We start from the raw sequence: 19614 nt of genomic DNA, 5'->3' as shown, positions 1-19614 counted from the left end.
TAATAATATGTACTAAATGTGATACCCAGTCCAATTTATTTGTAATACTGTATTCATTTATAATCTTATACTCTTATCTTTAGTTGATATCATTGAGTCTACAGATATCAGAGGTATGGAATTGCTGTGTATCATAATTTATAACCCTAGGAATACCTAATTTTTATTTATATAATAATACATAATTATGAATTGTGACAAAACTTAATTAACATAATGTTACTTTATTAATAAAAAAAAACTGATGTACTTAATAATTTGTGTGTTACGTTTTTATTTATTAGTTAAATCACTTGGAGTTTATTACAAGTATCTCAGATATAATCACATTGTAGAAATGTTTATTGCTATTCAAAAATTTGAAACAATAATTCTGTTTTGACTTTTATTTTGCGTATATGACCTCTTGGAAGAACAAAACATATCATTTTATATATAGGTAACTTAACTACCTCAATACAAAAACTATACTCAAGATATTTGGAAATTATTAGGTAATAACTTAATATTGTTATTTTTTAATACTGTTTTGATTTTGCAAGTATAATTTCTATAATAACCAGATACATAAATTCAACAACAATTTGTAATTTGTATGTACCTATCTATGTGGTTATGTGTCAGTCTGGTGTCTTAACTGAATTTATTTCAGTGAATAGTGACTGTTCAATGCCTTTCCTAATTCCTTAACCTCATAACAATAATATGCTTAGGTTTTAAGCAAGAAAGAAACACAATTGACTATAATATAAATTATTTATTTATATGGAAATTTAATGTTTACCAAATTATTAAATATCTATGTACAATTTATTAAACCATACTTATAGTGGTGTAAACACTACTCAAATCTATACATTGAAATTGTATCACGTTTCAATCACGTATATTTAATTTCCACTATATAATTTTCATACTTGCACAATTTTGTGTATCGTGGATACGCAGTCGCGATTCCAGGGGTGACTAAGGGGCTTTAGCACCTAATTTGGGTGTGTTGTATGTTATGTATGTATTTATTTAATAAATACATGACATTTATTAATTAGCTACATAATATATTTATTTATTTATTTATTTAATATAAACGCACGTGAGTCCTAAAATATAATAATATTAACATTAACATTGTGTGTGAAAGAACACATTAATACGTAAAACATAATTTATAGTTTCTACTTAAAATTAGAGAATGAATAAAATAATAATGCTAAATTAGATATAGAATACAAATCAAACATAGAAATTATTAATCAAATATAATCAAAGACAAAAGTATTACCTGCAGTCATAAGAAGGTTAGCAGGAGAGTTCAAGCTATAATTTGTTGTTGAAAAAAGTGGATAAAAGGTTTTTGGATATTTAGTAAAATTATAATTGTATTTTTTCTGGAAAAAAATGTAGACACCCCCTTTTCAGATTTCTAAATTGGCTCCTACGTGTATGGAGTAGGTATATATTTCAATACCTATTTGAAAAAGAAAGGGACGTTATTCTACCTCCGCGTAGCAAGGCTCATCACGTCCGGGCTTCTCATCATCGTTTTCATCTAGAGATCGTGGTTGTCCGTCGAGAGCGTCCGATACTTGCTTTCCGAGTTCAATAATCTGAAATCAACAATATTATAGACATTATAGTGTTATATTTTTGGTGTAAGATAACAGCAATCGCCAACGGTAAAGTTGTGGCAACAAAACCCGCAATTTCAAGCCGATAGATATACATATTACCTAATAACCATAATTTTTTTTAGGTTGCTTATAAATTATAACCGTTTGGTTTATTACATTAAAACGAAGATGCTATTGAGGTGCCGCGTTGTAGACATCGTCACAATTTATTTAGGTATTTATATCTACATTATTCGGGTAGTTATAGGTACTATAGTATAATTGGGCGAGACCGTTTTCGACCAAAAAAACTATATAAATACAGGGTGACTATAACAGATAGGCTTGACCAAAAAAAAAAAAAAAATATATAAAAATTATGCTATTTAAACGTATGACAAAAATTGTTAATATTATACTATGATGAGTAAATAATTTAAGAAATATACTCATGTCAGCAAATTCTCAAAAATCATATTTTAAAAAAATTCTAAAAAATAAACTACTTGATTTAGATAAATTTTTTTACCGTCAAAATTGTTTTTATAATCAGATTCACAAATTGACTATTTTAAATGGATCCAAAAAAATTTTAAATTTTTTCAGTACTAAAAAAATTAAATTATACATGTAGCGTTAGAGTCTCTTAATGATGAAAAAAAAATTGAACAAAAGTTATTCCAAAAGTCAGTTCTATCTGTTACGCAACGTATATAGTATATACTATGGAAAAATATACTTAATATAATATGTATACATTTATATTTTTCTACAAGCTTAATTATACTATAATTTCAATTTTTATACAGATTTATAACATTATAACTGTTTGTAGTATAATTTGATTTTAAGTGAGGTAAATTAAAAATTATTATTTTAATTAAATTTTAAAATGTTTAATTGTTTATCATATTTCTTTAAAATGTTTGTTTTTGTTATATAATTATAATATATATATATACCTATTACCTACCTATATATATATTAATTATGAACGTAATAAATCGATCATATTTACACATACGTATAGGATTTATAGGCTTAAAACGCGTTTTTACGTGTAACGTTGAAAAATAAGGATTAATATTTAACAATGCTATTCGCGAGTTTATGAGGGGTTCAAGTGTAAAAAAGGCACAAAGGGGTTCCACTGCAGAACTTAGTAACCTTAATTCTGATCGCGCAAAGCGTCCTCTTAAGGGTTTAACATTTTCTTCAAAAGATGGGCACGTAGCTGTTAAAACGTTATATAGCTGAATTAAATAATTTTTTCCGATAAAAATTGTTATTTATTTTCAAAACATTATCATTTTAATTCTATTTTTAGTTTACCTTCTAAGTTCAATTTATTTTATTTTATTTTATTATTATTATTTATATTATATCAAAATTTGATTACTTAAATGGTTTTTTTTTATGTTTAGGTGCTAAAAAAATTAATTTATGTAATATCCCTACATATATAATTCTTAAATACAATATATAATTTATATTTTTATTATATTTTTATATTGTAGTGTTATTTCATAAACACACTTTGTTACCTACTTAAGATTAAATATATTGATAATTAATCAAGTAATTAATAATTATTAATTCAAAGTTAAAATTTTAGATAAATCAGTTTTTGTTTGAATTAAAAAATTAGTTTAAAAAATGAGAAATTTATATGTAGATTAAAATTATAATATGGTGGCATGGGATATGACTAATAAGAGTTAGGACGGGTAATTTATTTTGAGATTAAAAATAGGTACTAATGATGAACACGCAAATCTTTTCCGAAGTTCGCACACCATTGGTTTTAACACCGTAAAAAATTTTTAAATTATCATAAGAAATAATAACTGTATAAGTTATTAGTTAAGTATTCAAAATGTTCACGCATAAAACGTTAAAAATATTGTAAAGGTCACTTTACCCTTTGCCATTCTGTGCCACATTAATCCTTGTAAGGCTTTACTAATTTAGACGTAGCAATCCGGTATTGCAGATGTAAATATTTATAAATATAATACAATAAATTTGTTACATATTACTTAACCACGCACTACATATTTTTAATACTTACATTCTAAAATAGAGAAGTTAAACTTGAGAATTTGATTTGACTGGAATAGATTTAGTGGTATAATATGCCGTTTGGCCGGTGTGTGGCAATATATTACGACTAAGCTACAAGTGCTACGACCCACATTATCCTTACAGTTTCTATTGAGACGAACTCTAATTTTGAATACAATATTAATACTATTTATATCAGATCCCTCCTCTTCCCGTTCCACTATTTGAAATTTTTATGTAAAACTAAGAAAAGTAGATATGTTATATTCTTATATTACCTAGATAACCATTGATGTATGATTATATACACATAATATAGCCAATATAGACGCAACTATGTGTTATATAATTTATAATATATTATTATATATTATTTTAAAAACATTAAAAATAAAAAATCCACTTATTAGAAATAATCTAGTGTTTTCAACCTTTAAGCCACCAACTAAGGTTAGGGTACACTCACAACAAAATGTAAAATTTACCAATTTATTTAATTAAAATACCTTGTTCATATTTTGCTGATAAGTGTTATACAAATATACAACACATATTATATGTCATAATTTATATCATTTTAATATGTATTACGCGTCGTTGCCAAACAATTAGTTTGTTTATACTTTAGACCATTTCAATTTTATAGAAACCATCAATTGTCAATAATTTTGATCAATTCTAACATTGGAGAATTTTAAACTCATAATATTATGTACGAGTTTGACGAATCTGACGACTGTTCTTTAGACGATTTTGTAAGTACTTACATGCATTGGGGAATACTAGGGCAATAAAAATATTAAAAATACATTATGACCTTCTACAACTCTTTCAACCTAATAAAATTGATCCTAATTACTTAATTTTCTTTTTTATAGCCTATAGTGGTATATTTGGTAATTTTTTTTTTTATAGGATATAAAACTATAAGCCTATTAATAATTTCAAAGTACGTAAGAATTTCGTCGTACACAATACCTAAAGAAGTATAAGTAAATAAGTATTTTTATATAGATAGGTAAAAGTATATGCGGGGAGTAAGGGGCAAAAGCTTTCATGACTTATATACTAAAGTCAAGCGATAAATCTTTTGTACAAGAATTTCCCTCCCACCGCAAATAAAATAAAATTATATAAGTTGTTTGAACTATAATATGCTAAGACATAATATTTTTACTAAAAATCCTTTTCTTTTGAGAATGATGACCACTTTTAAATGTGTTATTAATCGTTGTCTACCTCAAACATGGTGTATTTGTGACATAATATTATTAGGTAGGTATGTATTAACATATTAATAATACCAAACGAGGAATATAAGAGGATTCATATTTTATATGTTAAACTTAACAACACACTTACATAAATTATAAATGTTATATACCGAGTACAATTTAACTTACATTAAAATAAAATGTTAATAAAATATATTTTACTTAACCAATGGACTGGTAGTTGGTACTAATATAAAAGTAATACGCGAAGCAAACGATGAGACGAAATTACTTCGGCCCAAAATTTATTATTATACATTTTGTAACGTTATCGAAAATAGTAATGTATAGCAGGACTTCGTGAATATTGCAGCAATATGAAATGTATACATATAATATATATACATATTCAAATATGTAAAATGGTTCACACATCACACCATTATACTTATATAATTAAGTAAGTATAGAGGGTTAAATTGCGTGAATGAATTAAACATGCCGTTATAAATTTATAATATAATATTGATTAAATTGAACGTTTAACTCGTCGACCTGCACCATAATCTGTACTCACGATTGCAGACTGAGACAATAAATCGGCAAAGTTATCTAGACATCCAATTATTACCTTGTCAGGTTCAAGTGGTAGGTGACTGTATTAACACATTGTGTGGTGCAAGCACGTATTCCGGATCAATTAACGGGGGAGTGGAGAGGAGTAAAATATTTATAATACATGAATTATAAAGTTTATAGTTTTTGCTTCAACTTTAAAAATTTCTAGGGGGTTTGAACTTTGAACCCCTACCCCCCGTATATAGGCTTAGTGCGGTGTATTAAAAAATAATAACGACACACCCTAAGAAAAAGGACAAAACTCAATTTTGAAAACTTTTCAGTGTAACTATTTTAAGTTTTTAGAACTAAATTCTTATACTGATTATAATGTTTTTAAAAAAAAAAATTTTATTGTTTGACTTTTTTAAAGCATAATAGAAAAAGTTTGTTTTTTCTAAATTATTTTCTATTGTCGACCTAAGTCCTTGAGTTACGTCCTCTAATTTTAGAAACTATAAAGACGTAACTTAAGTCATTTTTCGTGGGAAATAAACCGTTTTGATATGAACGTATCTCAAGTTAGCTCTTTTTTTTGTGGGAAATATACAGTTGTTATGAAAATGTATCTTAAGTTAAGTATTTATTAAATATTATTGTTTTGTTATAATTAACAACATTTTGGACTTGTAAATAATTTAAAATTTGTCCCGGAGTTTAGTTACTAATAAATATCTAGTAAAATTGTAAAATTGTTGAAAATAGAGATGGTTGAAACGATACGTCCGTCAGTCCGCCTACATTTTTTTGTTACGACCGTTATTGTGTCTTAAATCTAAAAAGAATAAAAATTGCATCGGTTTATAATATCAAGTAACAAGTGACGATTATTGATAATCATATTATTTTTATTTACCCGTTAACTTGTAGGCTGAGTAATTTTTAAATTAGATGTTTTTGCTGCTTACAGGTATTTACTATTTAATTATAATATATTTTATTTTAAATTATACAATAATACACTTAATTTGTTTCTATTATTTTCTGTTATTATCTGTGCACCATGACACGGGCTGCCACTGGTATTTATTTTATTTTGTTAACATGTAAACACTATACAATACTAACCTATTTTTAGGTTAATATTTTTTACAATTACTTTACAATTTTTAGAGAATAAACCGAATTATTTTTTGCTTGTTTCGGCAGATTAAGGAAACATTTTCCGAGAGATTTTGGGGCACATTAGGAACGTTACCGTACGCTGAACGAGTATTAAATATGGCTGGAACGATAAAAAAACATTTTACTAGTTCGTATGCACAAAACGCAATCATTGTTTTGCAAGAAAAAAAATATTATTTAATCACGTTGTTCACAAATTTTCAGTTTCAGCTGCTTCACGGTGTTATCGCTACGTCGGATGGTGGACCATAAGTACAGCTACGGTTTTATTTTTACCAATTTTTATCGACAAGACGGTTCAGGATGCCGTTGCTAAATTATAGTTCCAGCCATAGAGATTTGCGATACTTGTGACACAGTCACAATATTATTATATAGATGATATTAATTATTTTAATAATGATGTATCAGATAATATACATAATATATAAATATAATAAAAATGTATTGCAAAATGCTAATGCATATCATGTACAGATTTTATTATTACCGATTATTACATTATTATTAAGGTACCTACTTAGTACTTAATAACTATTTATATTATTATTGTTATTTTAGTTGTTTATCAATTTTTATCAATTTTTATTATTTATAATTAATTAGAAATAAGTATTAATTTGCTATATTGTTTTTAGAACTTATGAAAAACTTGAATTTTGTTTTTGTTAATTTTATCACAATTGCAAAGGATTTGTTTATTAGCATGGGTGAATATCTCCAGTTATGTGATTATTGCCGGTTAATCTATGAATATAATATTTTTTATATATTCTTGTCTTTTGATATAGTTATAGCGTTGTTATCATTTAATAGTGGTATATGAATTCCAAGTTAGTTTTCTGTCCAAAATTATGTTGGGTGACCAAACAATATTACCAATATCGACAATATAAGATTTAAATTACAAGATATTTTGAATCATTGTTTTTTTTTAAAAGATTTAAATTTATTTTTCTTCCTATTTTTTGGATTTCATTTAGACGAGCTTGAATATATAATTATTAGAGTTTGGATTTTTATGCAAAAATATATTTTTAAAAGTGTATGCTGTTTGATGGGAGTAAGAAATGTTTGTATTTTATAACCTGTAAAATCTGTCAAAAAAAGTTTTTTTGCATATTAGTGAATATTTTGACTTCAGAAAATATTTCAGAATATTTTAGTTTATGGTACATATTATAGAATATTTTAGTATATTTCCATTATATTGGATTATATTAAAGGATATTCAGCATATATAAGACAATAATCACAGATTGTCGTACTAACTACTTTACTCTGAAAAATTTGGAAAAATATATTATTGTACATTCCTTTAAAAACATTGTATAATATTTTTTTTTAGGTTAATATATTGCTTAATGCAACATAAGATATAATTATATAAATAATTATAAATTATAAATTCATAATCAAAATCAATAATTATATTGCAATTTTTTTTTTTTTTTACTTATTAGTATTATCAATATTTTTAAGAATATTTTGAGAATATTAAGAATATTTTATGAATATTTCATCAATTTTAGCTACATTTAAATATCATATTTCAAACGTTTTAACAGAATATAAATCCGGGCTCTAATAATAATGATACTGTCATCGATGCATAGTTATAATTGTCTATTTCCATATTATTCATTAATTCATTATAGAAAAGATAAAAACGTATACCTAATTAAAAAACTTAAAGCGATATTTTGAGCCTTGAGATACGCCTATAGCGTTACTTTGTTTTGTTTCCTATAAAGTTTATTATTAATTAATCGCTACACTAAATTCGCAGAAAATAAAGACCGTAGCCGAACTTATCGTTTAAAACTATATATTTTAAAATCTATAGAAAACAATTGCGTTTTTTTTTTTTAAAAATAGAGTTGATTGTCAATTTGTTTTTTCTATTATTGTCTCGTACCACTATACATATTACATATATTATATTTTTTGTATTCGATCGACGAATATATATTACCTATACTGGCTATACCTACGTGTGAATACACCCTGTCCTAAAAGCTAAAAGATTTTTCGGTACCAACTAAAAAATAATCGAATTTTCTCTTTAAACGTGTTAAAAATTCCAAAATTTGCAAAATAAACTTAAAACAAATACACAATTATATATTTATGGTCTAAAGAATACCCAATAATAATACGAGTATGCATATTATGCGTATAAGATATAATTTAACAAAAATGAATATTATAAAGATAATTTTTTGATTAATTTTTTTAATACAAAATATCATATTAAATGTACCTTGGTATAAAACGCAGAATCTATATATTTTTTCCTGAATATTCAATATAAACACAAAAAACAGCTATAAGTAGGTACTAGATACATGTATAGTGTATACATGCCCTATAACGTCCAAAATATGCCAAATTAAATATTATATTTTAAATGTCTGAAGATACCTCGAGTGAGTTTTGTATCACACTTGTTTTTAATCTAGAATAAAATTCATTGATATGCGAAATCGTTAAATTCACATCCCAGAAGACAATCTCATCTCCATTTATATACAACATACATATAACATATACTATATATATATATCAAAGTTCTTTAGTACTAGGACATTAGTATTTTTAGAAATGTATTTCTCTTAAATAAATCATTGAAATAAACAAAAATATTTCACTCATATATATTATAAAGGTACATTACTCAGCCAAGTGGTAATCCACAGTAAATACACAATTATTTATAGGTATAATAACTTATTAGTTATTACTAATAAGTACAACGTAATGATTATTATTTTATTAATAATTATAGATAAATGATAATATTGTGTATACACTTTTTTTCTAAGAAAACGTTACTTACTTCTTTATCTATTGCACCACACGATAGACATGCTTCTTGAAAAGCTTGGAAATTTTTTTCGGCTTCTTTCATTTTTCCTTGGTTAACTTCCAAAATTGTCAAATTTATTAGCGCTTCTGGATTGTCTGGATTTAATTCAATGGATTTACGATAAGCCTTTTCGGCATTCCTTGTATCGTTCATATGGTTTAATGCCACTGATCAAATAATGTAATAAAACAAAATAAATACATTTTATTAAGGATAGATAAAGTATTATAAATAATATTAGATACCTTAGATACCCATTTATATAGCTTATAGTTAATAATTTTTATGTTTGATATTGATCTTATCCTTATCCTGATCGATAGGCTAATGGTAAGAGACGGTCGGGTGGAAAAATTAGTTACTGAATTTGTATAATTAATACTGCTGTCGGAACGCTACTCATCCATATTGTTTTTTGCGAGTTCGTTATACCGTCTGATTTTTTTTTATTGTACCTCGAACTGCGTACCTGTTTAATAAACGGTCCGCGACTTACCATATACTTTGACGGTCATCGTAATTTGAAATTGATCTTTTAACACTTCAGTAATTTAGTAAAGAGTCAAGTTCTATATGTCGTCAAACTACATTGTACCTACTTAAATCATATATATTCACATAGGTAATAAATAATAATATATATTATGTAATCAAATTATAGAATTGACAGCCGCTCTGGCAATGATATTGACGCATCGTTTGAATTTTTCAGTTTTTATAAATGCGCTTTGAGCCTTTACTATATTAACATCTCGGACGAACTAAAATATACTGCTTATTAAGGTATTACATTTACATTTTTTTTTTTTACATTTTCTTTGGGAATGGTGGTTATAATATAGGTAATAGATATATAGAACATATTTTATTTTAGCATATTATGTTAAATTAATTAATGTAAGCATTTATTTTTATTGGACCACAACAACCTAATTAGGTACTATTAGTAATATAATATTATTAATTATTATACTCGCATAATACCTACCTTAAATATCTATACTATCCCAGATTCCCAGCCTATCCATAATATTTATTATTTATACTTAGTAGTAATAGTACATATTATATTGCAAATGGACACAATATGTTGTATATATTGTATATATATTTGAAGTTGATATACCATCAAACATTCCTCACACGATTACCTACATTTAGATAGTTTCAGCAGAGTGTACATATAGTATTATGAATAATATATTTAATTATAATAAGCAATAAGCACCTATACTACCTATACCTTCCCAAGTAACAATTATGAAACATATTTAAAATTAAATATATATTAAATATATTTGTTAATACTAAACAAATAGAAATTATAATATTTCGCGATAAAAAAAAAAACAATATTATTTACTTTGAGTTTTAAATCAAAAAATTGACTTACATCCAATAAGCATAAAAGTACCAGCGTGATTTGGGTTTAATTTGACTGAAGTTGAAAGGAATACAAATGCTGAAACATACTGTCTAGTGTATAGATGCACAAGGCCCAAATTGTATAAGGCGATCCAATTAAATGGGTGCAAATAAATAGCACGTTTTAAGCAACTTATAGCCTGGAAAAGAAAAAAAAAACACAATAAGTAGATAGTATAATCTAAGAACATTATAAATTTATGAAAATACATATTTAATATGAAGTGCCCCAGTGCTAAATTGCTAATGACTACATTTTTGACAATGAATTCTGAAAAAACACATTTATATTACTGTTTAACACATATTATTTAGATACCTATGTATTCTTTTATTATTATACCTGTACTTATTATATTTTATCAGAACATATAACAGTCTATGATTCATAGCTATTTATTATTATTATCATCATATTCAATTTGTTTACTTTAAGTTATTCATTATTTAGTTATTTTAAATTGTTGTATTTAAATTTATTTTAATGTTGAGTTTATTTAAAAGTTATTGACCTATAACTAAACAATAAATGTACTAATTTTGAAATGCATAATATTTAGTTATAGTAGTTATACCCACATTTTAGATTTTTAGTGAAAATGCAGAGCAAGTGGATTGATAGGTTTATATACTTAAGTTGTTCTTATAATTGTATAAAAATATAAAAAACATAGACACTATATATATTTAAAGTTTAAATTTTAGTAAAATTCCGAAAATCCCGAAAATGCAGTATAAACTATTTTATAGTAAAAAATGTATATAATCTTCAATTTTTATAGATAATAGATTTGAAAATGTAATACGATGTTCCTCGCAAAAGTTTATACTGATTACTGGAACAATAAATTGTAAAATCATATAAATATAATTATTACCTACTTATAGACAAAATTATGAAAATATAACATTTAAACTTAAAATTTGAACAAAATTATATTTAATTTATGTATTTCATTTTAATTTCATATAATGAAATACAATGTTTTAGACCAAAATTAACCTATTATACTAATCATTGGCGCAATTTTTTTTTTTGGGGGGGGGGGGGGTGCTTTGGGGTGCTTAACGCCCCCAAATTTCATATTAGCTTCCTCAAATTTTCAATAGAATAATCGAATTTTTGATAGATTTGTCAGTTATTAATATATAGAGAGATCTAAACAATAAAATTGATAAAGATTAAATAATAAATCATTTTGCTATGTCTCAAAGACGTATATCTTTAATATAATATTTAAATTAAAATTAAAAATATATTTACCTGTACACTTTAATGTATTTTTACCTTCTTGATTCTTAATCAAGTAAGTATGGTAATTGAAATTTTAAAAATTTAGAATTATTGTTAAATAGGAAAATTATAAAAACTTAATTCAGTTGTAATGAATAGGTGGATAATTATTAAGCTAGCTTTAACATATAAATATAAATGAGAAAGATTTGATATTATACCCAAGCGGTATAACGATTTGAATCCACAAAAACGTCGGCATGAATAGTCTCAAAATTTCTATTTTTTAACTTTTCTCCAAAACTATTATAGCTAAAAAGTTGGTTGATAGCTCATTAAAAAGGGATTATCAAGTAGATACAAAATGTGAGATTAAAAATTTTCAAAAAAAATTATTTAATTTTTCACAGTTAGTAAAAATTGTTATTTTTTGCTTGACTTTAATTTAGCGTGGTAGATTACCGAAACGGGGGAATAGATTTTATTATTTGGTTAGATTCACATTGGTTAGGAGAATTGCTGTGTAGATTTTTAGAACTTAATCTTCAATCGTTAACTCACTACAAAGCTATAAAGCTGAAAAACATAAAAAAAAAAAACGCTCAATAAAATATGTTTTAATTTTTTTTTGAAGCTGTAATGAATTTGAATAAAAGAGTAAGTTCTAAAAATGTTCACTGCACTTCTCCTAGCCAATGTTAATCTAATAATTTCGTCTTCAATTTAAATACTATTAGTACTTATGAAGTAACCAATATCTTAAATAATCTGAATAATAATGCGGCACCTGGAGCTGATGGTTATACAGCATTATTTTTTAAACAGATAGGAGACAATGTGATATTACCTATGACTCACATAATAAACTGTAGTATAACAAACGGTATAGTACTTGATGAACTGAAAGTAGCAAGAATTGTACCAATTCATAAAAAAGGGGATAAAACAGATTTTATTAATTATAGACCTATATCAATAGTAGGAATTTTAGCTAAAATCCTTGAAAAAATAATTAAAAATCAACTATTAAATTACTTGGAGAAAAATAAAATAATATATCTTGGACAATACGGCTTTAGAAAAAAATAGGTAGAGAAGACGCTTTAATTGATATAAATAACTTTCTACATAACAAAAGGGATAATAAAAAAAAAATTTAATTACGTTCTTGGACTTAGAAAAAGCATTCGACTCAATTAGTAGACAATTATTACTCATCAAGTTAAAAGAATTAGGCTTTGACGAAAATACATTAAAATGGTTCACGACCAGTTATCTTAGTAATAGACAACAACTAACCACCATCGGGTCTAATCATAGTAATTTTTGCTATGTCAAAGATTATGGATTTACTCAAGGTACATCATTAGGCCCCATATTGTTTTTATTATATATTAACTCTGTACCTGCATCATTATTAAAAGGAAAATTATTTGTGTTTGCTAATGATACAGCACTAGTTAATTTCGAAGATAATTGGGAAAAATTAAAACAAACCGTCGAAATAGATTTACGGTATATGTATGACTGGATGAAAAAAAATCTATTATCACTTAACATAAATAAATCGGTCTGCTTGTCAATAGTTACAACTCGTTCACAGCTTCCTGTTGGATACAGCTTTATAATACATATAAATGTTGTGGAACAGGTACGATAAATTGCAGTTGTAAGCCAATTAAAATGGTTCTATCATTCAAATATTTAGGAATAACAATAGATTTTAATTTAAAAAGGTCTGAATGAATAATAATGTTATATGTTACATATATTGTACTGTGTTATTATCAATAACCCTTAAAATAAAATAATCAAAATGATTTTTACCATAAAATGATTGTAGTTCTTAAAAGGCCCAATTTCTGTTAGTCTGTATGCAATGAGCCTGAAAAACAGCAGGCTGTTTGGAAAAATAATAAGTAGTTCGCAAACGGGCTACCCCATTGCAAAGAGCCTAGTCTTTTTGCAAAAAAACTAATTTTCCATATGGCCTACAACATATATGTTAAATGTGTTACTAAAATATGTTCCACTAAATTTTTTACTACTGTAAAATATTAATTAATTAAGTCATATCTGTAATTGTATAAGTATCTTTTTTTAAATTTTTTTTACTATTATAAGAATTTTAATTTATAAGAACTCCGTATACCAGATACGAGCTTAACTTAGTTGGTATACATATCAGCTATTATTAATGTATTCTTAATGTAATAATTTGCTTATTGTATCATATAATAGTAATTAATTTTGGCTGAAATAAATAAATAAATAAAAAAAATAAGACCCCAAACAACAAAATCTGGTCTCCGGTTTCAGAGATCTATCTCACTAAATGAAAATGAAAATAAAATACATTATACATACAATATACATATTGTATACAATTAATACATTTCTAAAAATTGAAAATCAAGAAAGTTTACATGCCGATCTCTGACTTGTCAAACGGTTTTTTTTTTAGTATTATTTAATTATAAACTATTAATAATTTTAGATATAATTAATAAGTTAATACGATGAATGCATGAATTGTGTTGTAACAGGGGTACGGGGACAAAGCCCCCCACAGGTCACTTTGGTCAACATAAATTTAGCCCAAATTGCGCCTATGATACTAATAGAGTAATAGTAAAATAAATTATGTACTTTTATAGCATTATCAAAAAAAAAACATTTCATTAAATTCATAATATATAATTATAATTATAATTCATTGAAATATACTTAAGTGATATAGGCTGACAGAGTGTCTTTGCTCAGAATAATTTTTTGCATACAATGATTTTATATTATTTTATTAAAATTTAACACACCTATTGACCATTTTTTAAATTAAATTAAATTCTTTATTTTATTTTACGGACAAAAAATGTCCATTTTAAATAGAGTAGTATAGCCCGAGTATAGGTAAAACAATAGTGAAATGAATAAGAGTAACGTTAACAAGTTTGGAAAAATGGTTTAATATTATACAATAACAAATAGTCAAATAAAAGAAAAACAATATAGGTAATACGTATAAAAACGTCAAAGACTATTGGCAATTAATAATTATAAATTAGTATTATTATGATAATTAGTAGGTAATAATTAAATAACTCGAATCAATTTAAACTAATTTTAGAGGGAGAAAGAAGGGTCTATATTGGAAATGCGCATAAGACGGACGATAGGAGAGTTAAGATAATAGCTTGAGAAAGCTCGTGTGTACGGCGGCAAGGTACATTGAAAGAAATACGGGATAATAACTCGGGGCTATCGATTTTTGAGGAAAGAGGTTAGATAAGAACAATATATTTGCTGAATGACGACGATCGGCGAGGCTTTCTGTGGATAAAAGACGCTCTATTGGTGTATAATGGTGTGTAGTCATGAGGTGAACAGAAAACATTTAGTTTATAAGAAGCATGGCAGGGCAATTTTCTTTGGACCCTTTCAATTATTTTACAAGTAGAAGCAGTAGACGGGTCCCAGAGCACATTATTTTCTAAATAATTTTACATATTTTTTACTTATTAAATTACCGCAACGTATTTATGTTTTCCAAAGAAACACATTCCAATATTATTCCATGTTTCAGAGCATTCAGATAAGTCAGTAACAGCTTTAGTGTACTTGGCCAATGCTTCGTCGTATCCACAATTCCTCTGTTGACAAATGATTGAATTTTAAGTGAATATGAAAAATGAACTTGACTTATAGTTAATATACTTAACGAGAACGGATGTATTTATATCTACCTGCATTTCAGCTGCTATTGTGAAGAGTGCTTTAGGATTTTCGGGATCCTGACACAGTGTGTTTCCGAGAACGTTAAATGCTTGATCATAATCACGTTGTTTCATGTATAACAGACCCAAATCTACAGATATATTCGTGCTGAATGGAAACAACCTTTTCATAAATATATAAATTAAATTAATTAAACCATTAAATGGATTTAATTTAAGTAAGTATACAAAATTAGGTAAAATGAGTTTTTGTATTTTATTATTATAAATAAATACATGTATTTATGGGACAGCTATATTATATAGGTCTCCTATAAATGTAATTTTCACATTATTTTATGCAATAATATAAACTTTAGCCATTTTTAGGTTTTCATTCAAAATGATAAACAGAAAATTGAGATATTTTCAGATTTGTCAGATATCTATTAAATATTTTTTAATATCATATAGAAGAACAGACTTAATATTATGGTAGTTATTTTAATATAGGCTAGATAAATAAATAAAAAAAAGCTAAAAAATAAAATAAAAAATGACTTGAAAGATACTATCTTAAAGTAAAATATTAAATCGCTTTTAAAATTTTCGGTACTCAACAATTAGCCAACAACTTTTAGATATTAATTATAATTTTGAATGATTAATAAATTGACTGGCTTGTCTTACAGTTTTATCACTTAATCTTTATGAGTAAATCGAAGTTATACCACCTACAGATTGTAGTAATTGGTACTTTCTAAAGGGTATTTTTCAGTTTTTTTCAACAATTTTGGAATTTTTAAAAGGTAAGAAATTTAAATTTAAATGTATACAAGTTAACTAAAAACCAATCTGAATAGTTTTAAGAATCAGAATATTCTTTTCAAATACCATGTGATATAGTGGACCTACCTATATAATCTTGTGCCAAGATGGATTAAGGGAGGCGAATAATCAATACCTATCACGGTATTTTTTCTGTATTATTATTACATAAACATTTATTTAAATTTCGTAAATTATTTTTTTTAACAATTTAAACTTTTTTACAGTGGTAAACGTTAAAACGAATGTTATTCTCTAGCAAAGTAAGTAATACTACTAATACTGACAGACGACAAGCACCTTTATTATCAAAGTAAATACTCGTACGTGTTGTATACCATTTTATAATAATTAAGTCTCTAGCTAGAAATTAGAATTTTGACAAAATTACATTAGTTTAGATTAAAATTTAAAAGTAAATAGGTATGATATTTAGTTTTTATTAGTGGAATTACGAAAAACAGAAATTTATATACTATATTTTGTAAAATTAAAATAACAAACTTTGATGCCGAAATTAATATACTGGTCGCATTTTTAAAATTATTTTCTATGGCAAATATAGAAGCTAATTTTTCGTAAGCATCTTGATTTCGACTAAGTTGAATTGTGCGATGAAAGTATTCTTTAGATTTTTCCAATTCTCCTAAGTTCAAGTAACACAAACCTGTTGAATATCAATTGTAGTATGTCAAATATTACAGAATATTAAGTTCAGAAGACAGAAAGTTATCAAGGTATTAAAAATGTTAGCAATATGTTTACCAAGGTTGTAGTATACTTTAGTATCTGGTTCTCTGCACATTTTTTCTGCTTCCAGATACATTTTTCGGGCTTCGTCATTTCTTCCCAAAAGTAAACTAAAATATCAATACCACATAAATAGGTAGGTATTCAATAAGTTAGGTACTTTTTACCCTAGCTCTAGCTGTATATTAAATTATTGCTGTTTTCATATTTCCTCACCAATTTTAACTCTTTTAAAATTCCTTTTTCTAATCAGCTTCTTCTAAGTTTACAAACTACAGAATATAATTTAAAATCTTGGACCACCACATGGGTTCCATCTCCCACAACGACTAAGTATGTCATGTATGATATCATATGTCCAATGATACAGGAATTATAATCTAATCATGGTTTACTTTACCCTTTATAATAATAATAATATAATTATCTCGAAACAAAATTGTTGTGTTTTCACGTTTATGGATTGTCCATATCTTCTCCCTACCTGCTATTATTTATTTCTCCACATATGTCATACCTATGTTCACGGCTTATCTTCAGAAAGCTCTATGCAACCTTCATCATGTCCTGTTGTTTAACTGCAGTACTTTACTTCATATTTGAATAGATAACAAAATAATAAAATGTTGTTGAGAACTGGTTTTGTATAAATATTCCTCTTTATTATATAAATATTTTTTATAATTAATTAATAACCATTAATACTGTAGGTGTATTAAATAGATCCAATTTTTAACTATAAACCACACTTAAAATTGAAAATTGAATAATTTTACTGTTTCAAAAGGTGATAACATACACATAAACACACAAACACATCATTGTAAAACCAATACATAAATCGCTCTGCTCCTCAGAATCTATAATATCCAATAGGTATAGTTTTAATGAAGTACCAATATACCAATATTTAATAAGTAAGAATATATCAATATTTTTTGATTAATACCTAGTTTAAAACTGATAGGCGTTGCACAACTTTGTAAGCAACAGGCATAAGGCAGTATTTTCTATGCTTTCATTTATTTAAAATAAATTATCTTATGAAGTGTGTATTAACTTATCTTATTGTATAATTTTTTTTTTATAAATATAATGTCATCAGTTTTCAATAGTATGATATTAAAATAAAATATTATATTAATAAATTATGATTAATCAACCTACCATGAACGAGCAATCTGTTTGACTCCTTCGACGCATAAGGGATTTAAAGCATAATATCTGTCAAAACACCAATATGAATTTTTTATCTTACCTTCTTCTCTATATATTAATCCCTAAAAAAAAATTATTTATGTATTTCAATATACTGCTTCATATTATATATTATATATTTTTCTTGAATTATATCAGTTAAGTAGATATAATTTACTATTATCAATAATTAATATTGACAGATGTTTAATTAAATGCTTCCTTATTGAATATTAAATGAATATAATATTATTATAAAGAAAATATGTTATCTATGTATTTACATTATTACCAATATATAAAATGCAAATTCGTTATTATCCTTAGTGTTTCGTAACTCTTGGTCAATTAATAATTTACATAATTCCAAATCTCGTTGTATATAACGATTATAAATAATCCAATCAGATTTTTCTTGAACATTGAAAACTTGCATCATTGGTTCTGTAAATAATATTATTATACCCATTACTGACAAAGGAGTTGGTCATTATTTATTACTTAGGTCCGTGTCATAAATTGTTTATTTTATTACCTGTATTTTTATAAGACATTAATCCATTGTCCATAGTACTTAACAGTACCCATTAATTAATAATATTTTAATAAGAATCACAACAACAAAAATATATTTTACTCATGATTTTTACAATATATTAAAAATGTCATAACACACTAACATGAATTTTATAGGTGTGAAGCATAATGTTTTGATAACATATAAAACGTTGCTAGGCAACGAAATTTCAAAAATATACAAATAATTATTCATACTAAATAAGTATAATATTATAAAAAATAAACAAACATTTCCAGAAAAAAAAAAAACTATATTTAAATAAACTAATTATATTTTGTTAGTACAATCATATGAGACTAACAACTATAAATTAAATAATATGGTACAATGTTTAAATGATCTTATATATTAGTGTTGGCGATTCGAAGTTTTTATTTAATAAAAAAT

At 25.5% G+C, this 19614-nt stretch overlaps 1 protein-coding gene across 1 annotated transcript; it reads right to left on the bottom strand.

Annotated features, from left to right (window-relative positions):
• Positions 1 to 1186: 1186 nt before the first annotated feature.
• On the bottom strand, positions 1187 to 19465 carry LOC113549751 (Bardet-Biedl syndrome 4 protein homolog). Its single transcript, XM_026951210.1, has 10 exons — positions 19183 to 19465; positions 18940 to 19091; positions 18618 to 18730; positions 17466 to 17560; positions 17205 to 17367; positions 15903 to 16056; positions 15687 to 15809; positions 10894 to 11065; positions 9471 to 9667; positions 1187 to 1607 (listed from the first exon to the last, which is right to left on the bottom strand). The coding sequence occupies exons 1-10, from the start codon at positions 19214 to 19216 to the stop codon at positions 1491 to 1493; spliced, it is 1320 nt and encodes a 439-aa protein (XP_026807011.1). The 5' UTR covers positions 19217 to 19465; the 3' UTR covers positions 1187 to 1490.
• Between the last annotated feature and the right edge of the window lie 149 nt (positions 19466 to 19614).

Source organism: Rhopalosiphum maidis, chromosome 1 (assembly GCF_003676215.2).
Source record: "Rhopalosiphum maidis isolate BTI-1 chromosome 1, ASM367621v3, whole genome shotgun sequence".
In the NCBI taxonomy this organism is placed as follows: domain Eukaryota; kingdom Metazoa; phylum Arthropoda; class Insecta; order Hemiptera; family Aphididae; genus Rhopalosiphum; species Rhopalosiphum maidis.
The sequence above is the reverse complement of the archived record's forward strand: the minus strand, read 5'-3'. Positions and strand labels throughout refer to the sequence as shown.

Bases quoted from the DNA above. Each gene is read 5' to 3' on its own strand.
- LOC113549751 (XM_026951210.1), bottom strand. From the start codon at position 19,216: ATGGACAATGGATTAATGTCTTATAAAAATACAG. The intron at 18,731-18,939 runs GTAATAATGTAA...ATTTTTTTTTAG, and splicing joins AATTTGCATTTTATATATTG to GGATTAATATATAGAGAAGA. The intron at 9,668-10,893 runs GTAAGTCAATTT...TTATTTGATCAG, and splicing joins TACTTTTATGCTTATTGGAT to TGGCATTAAACCATATGAAC.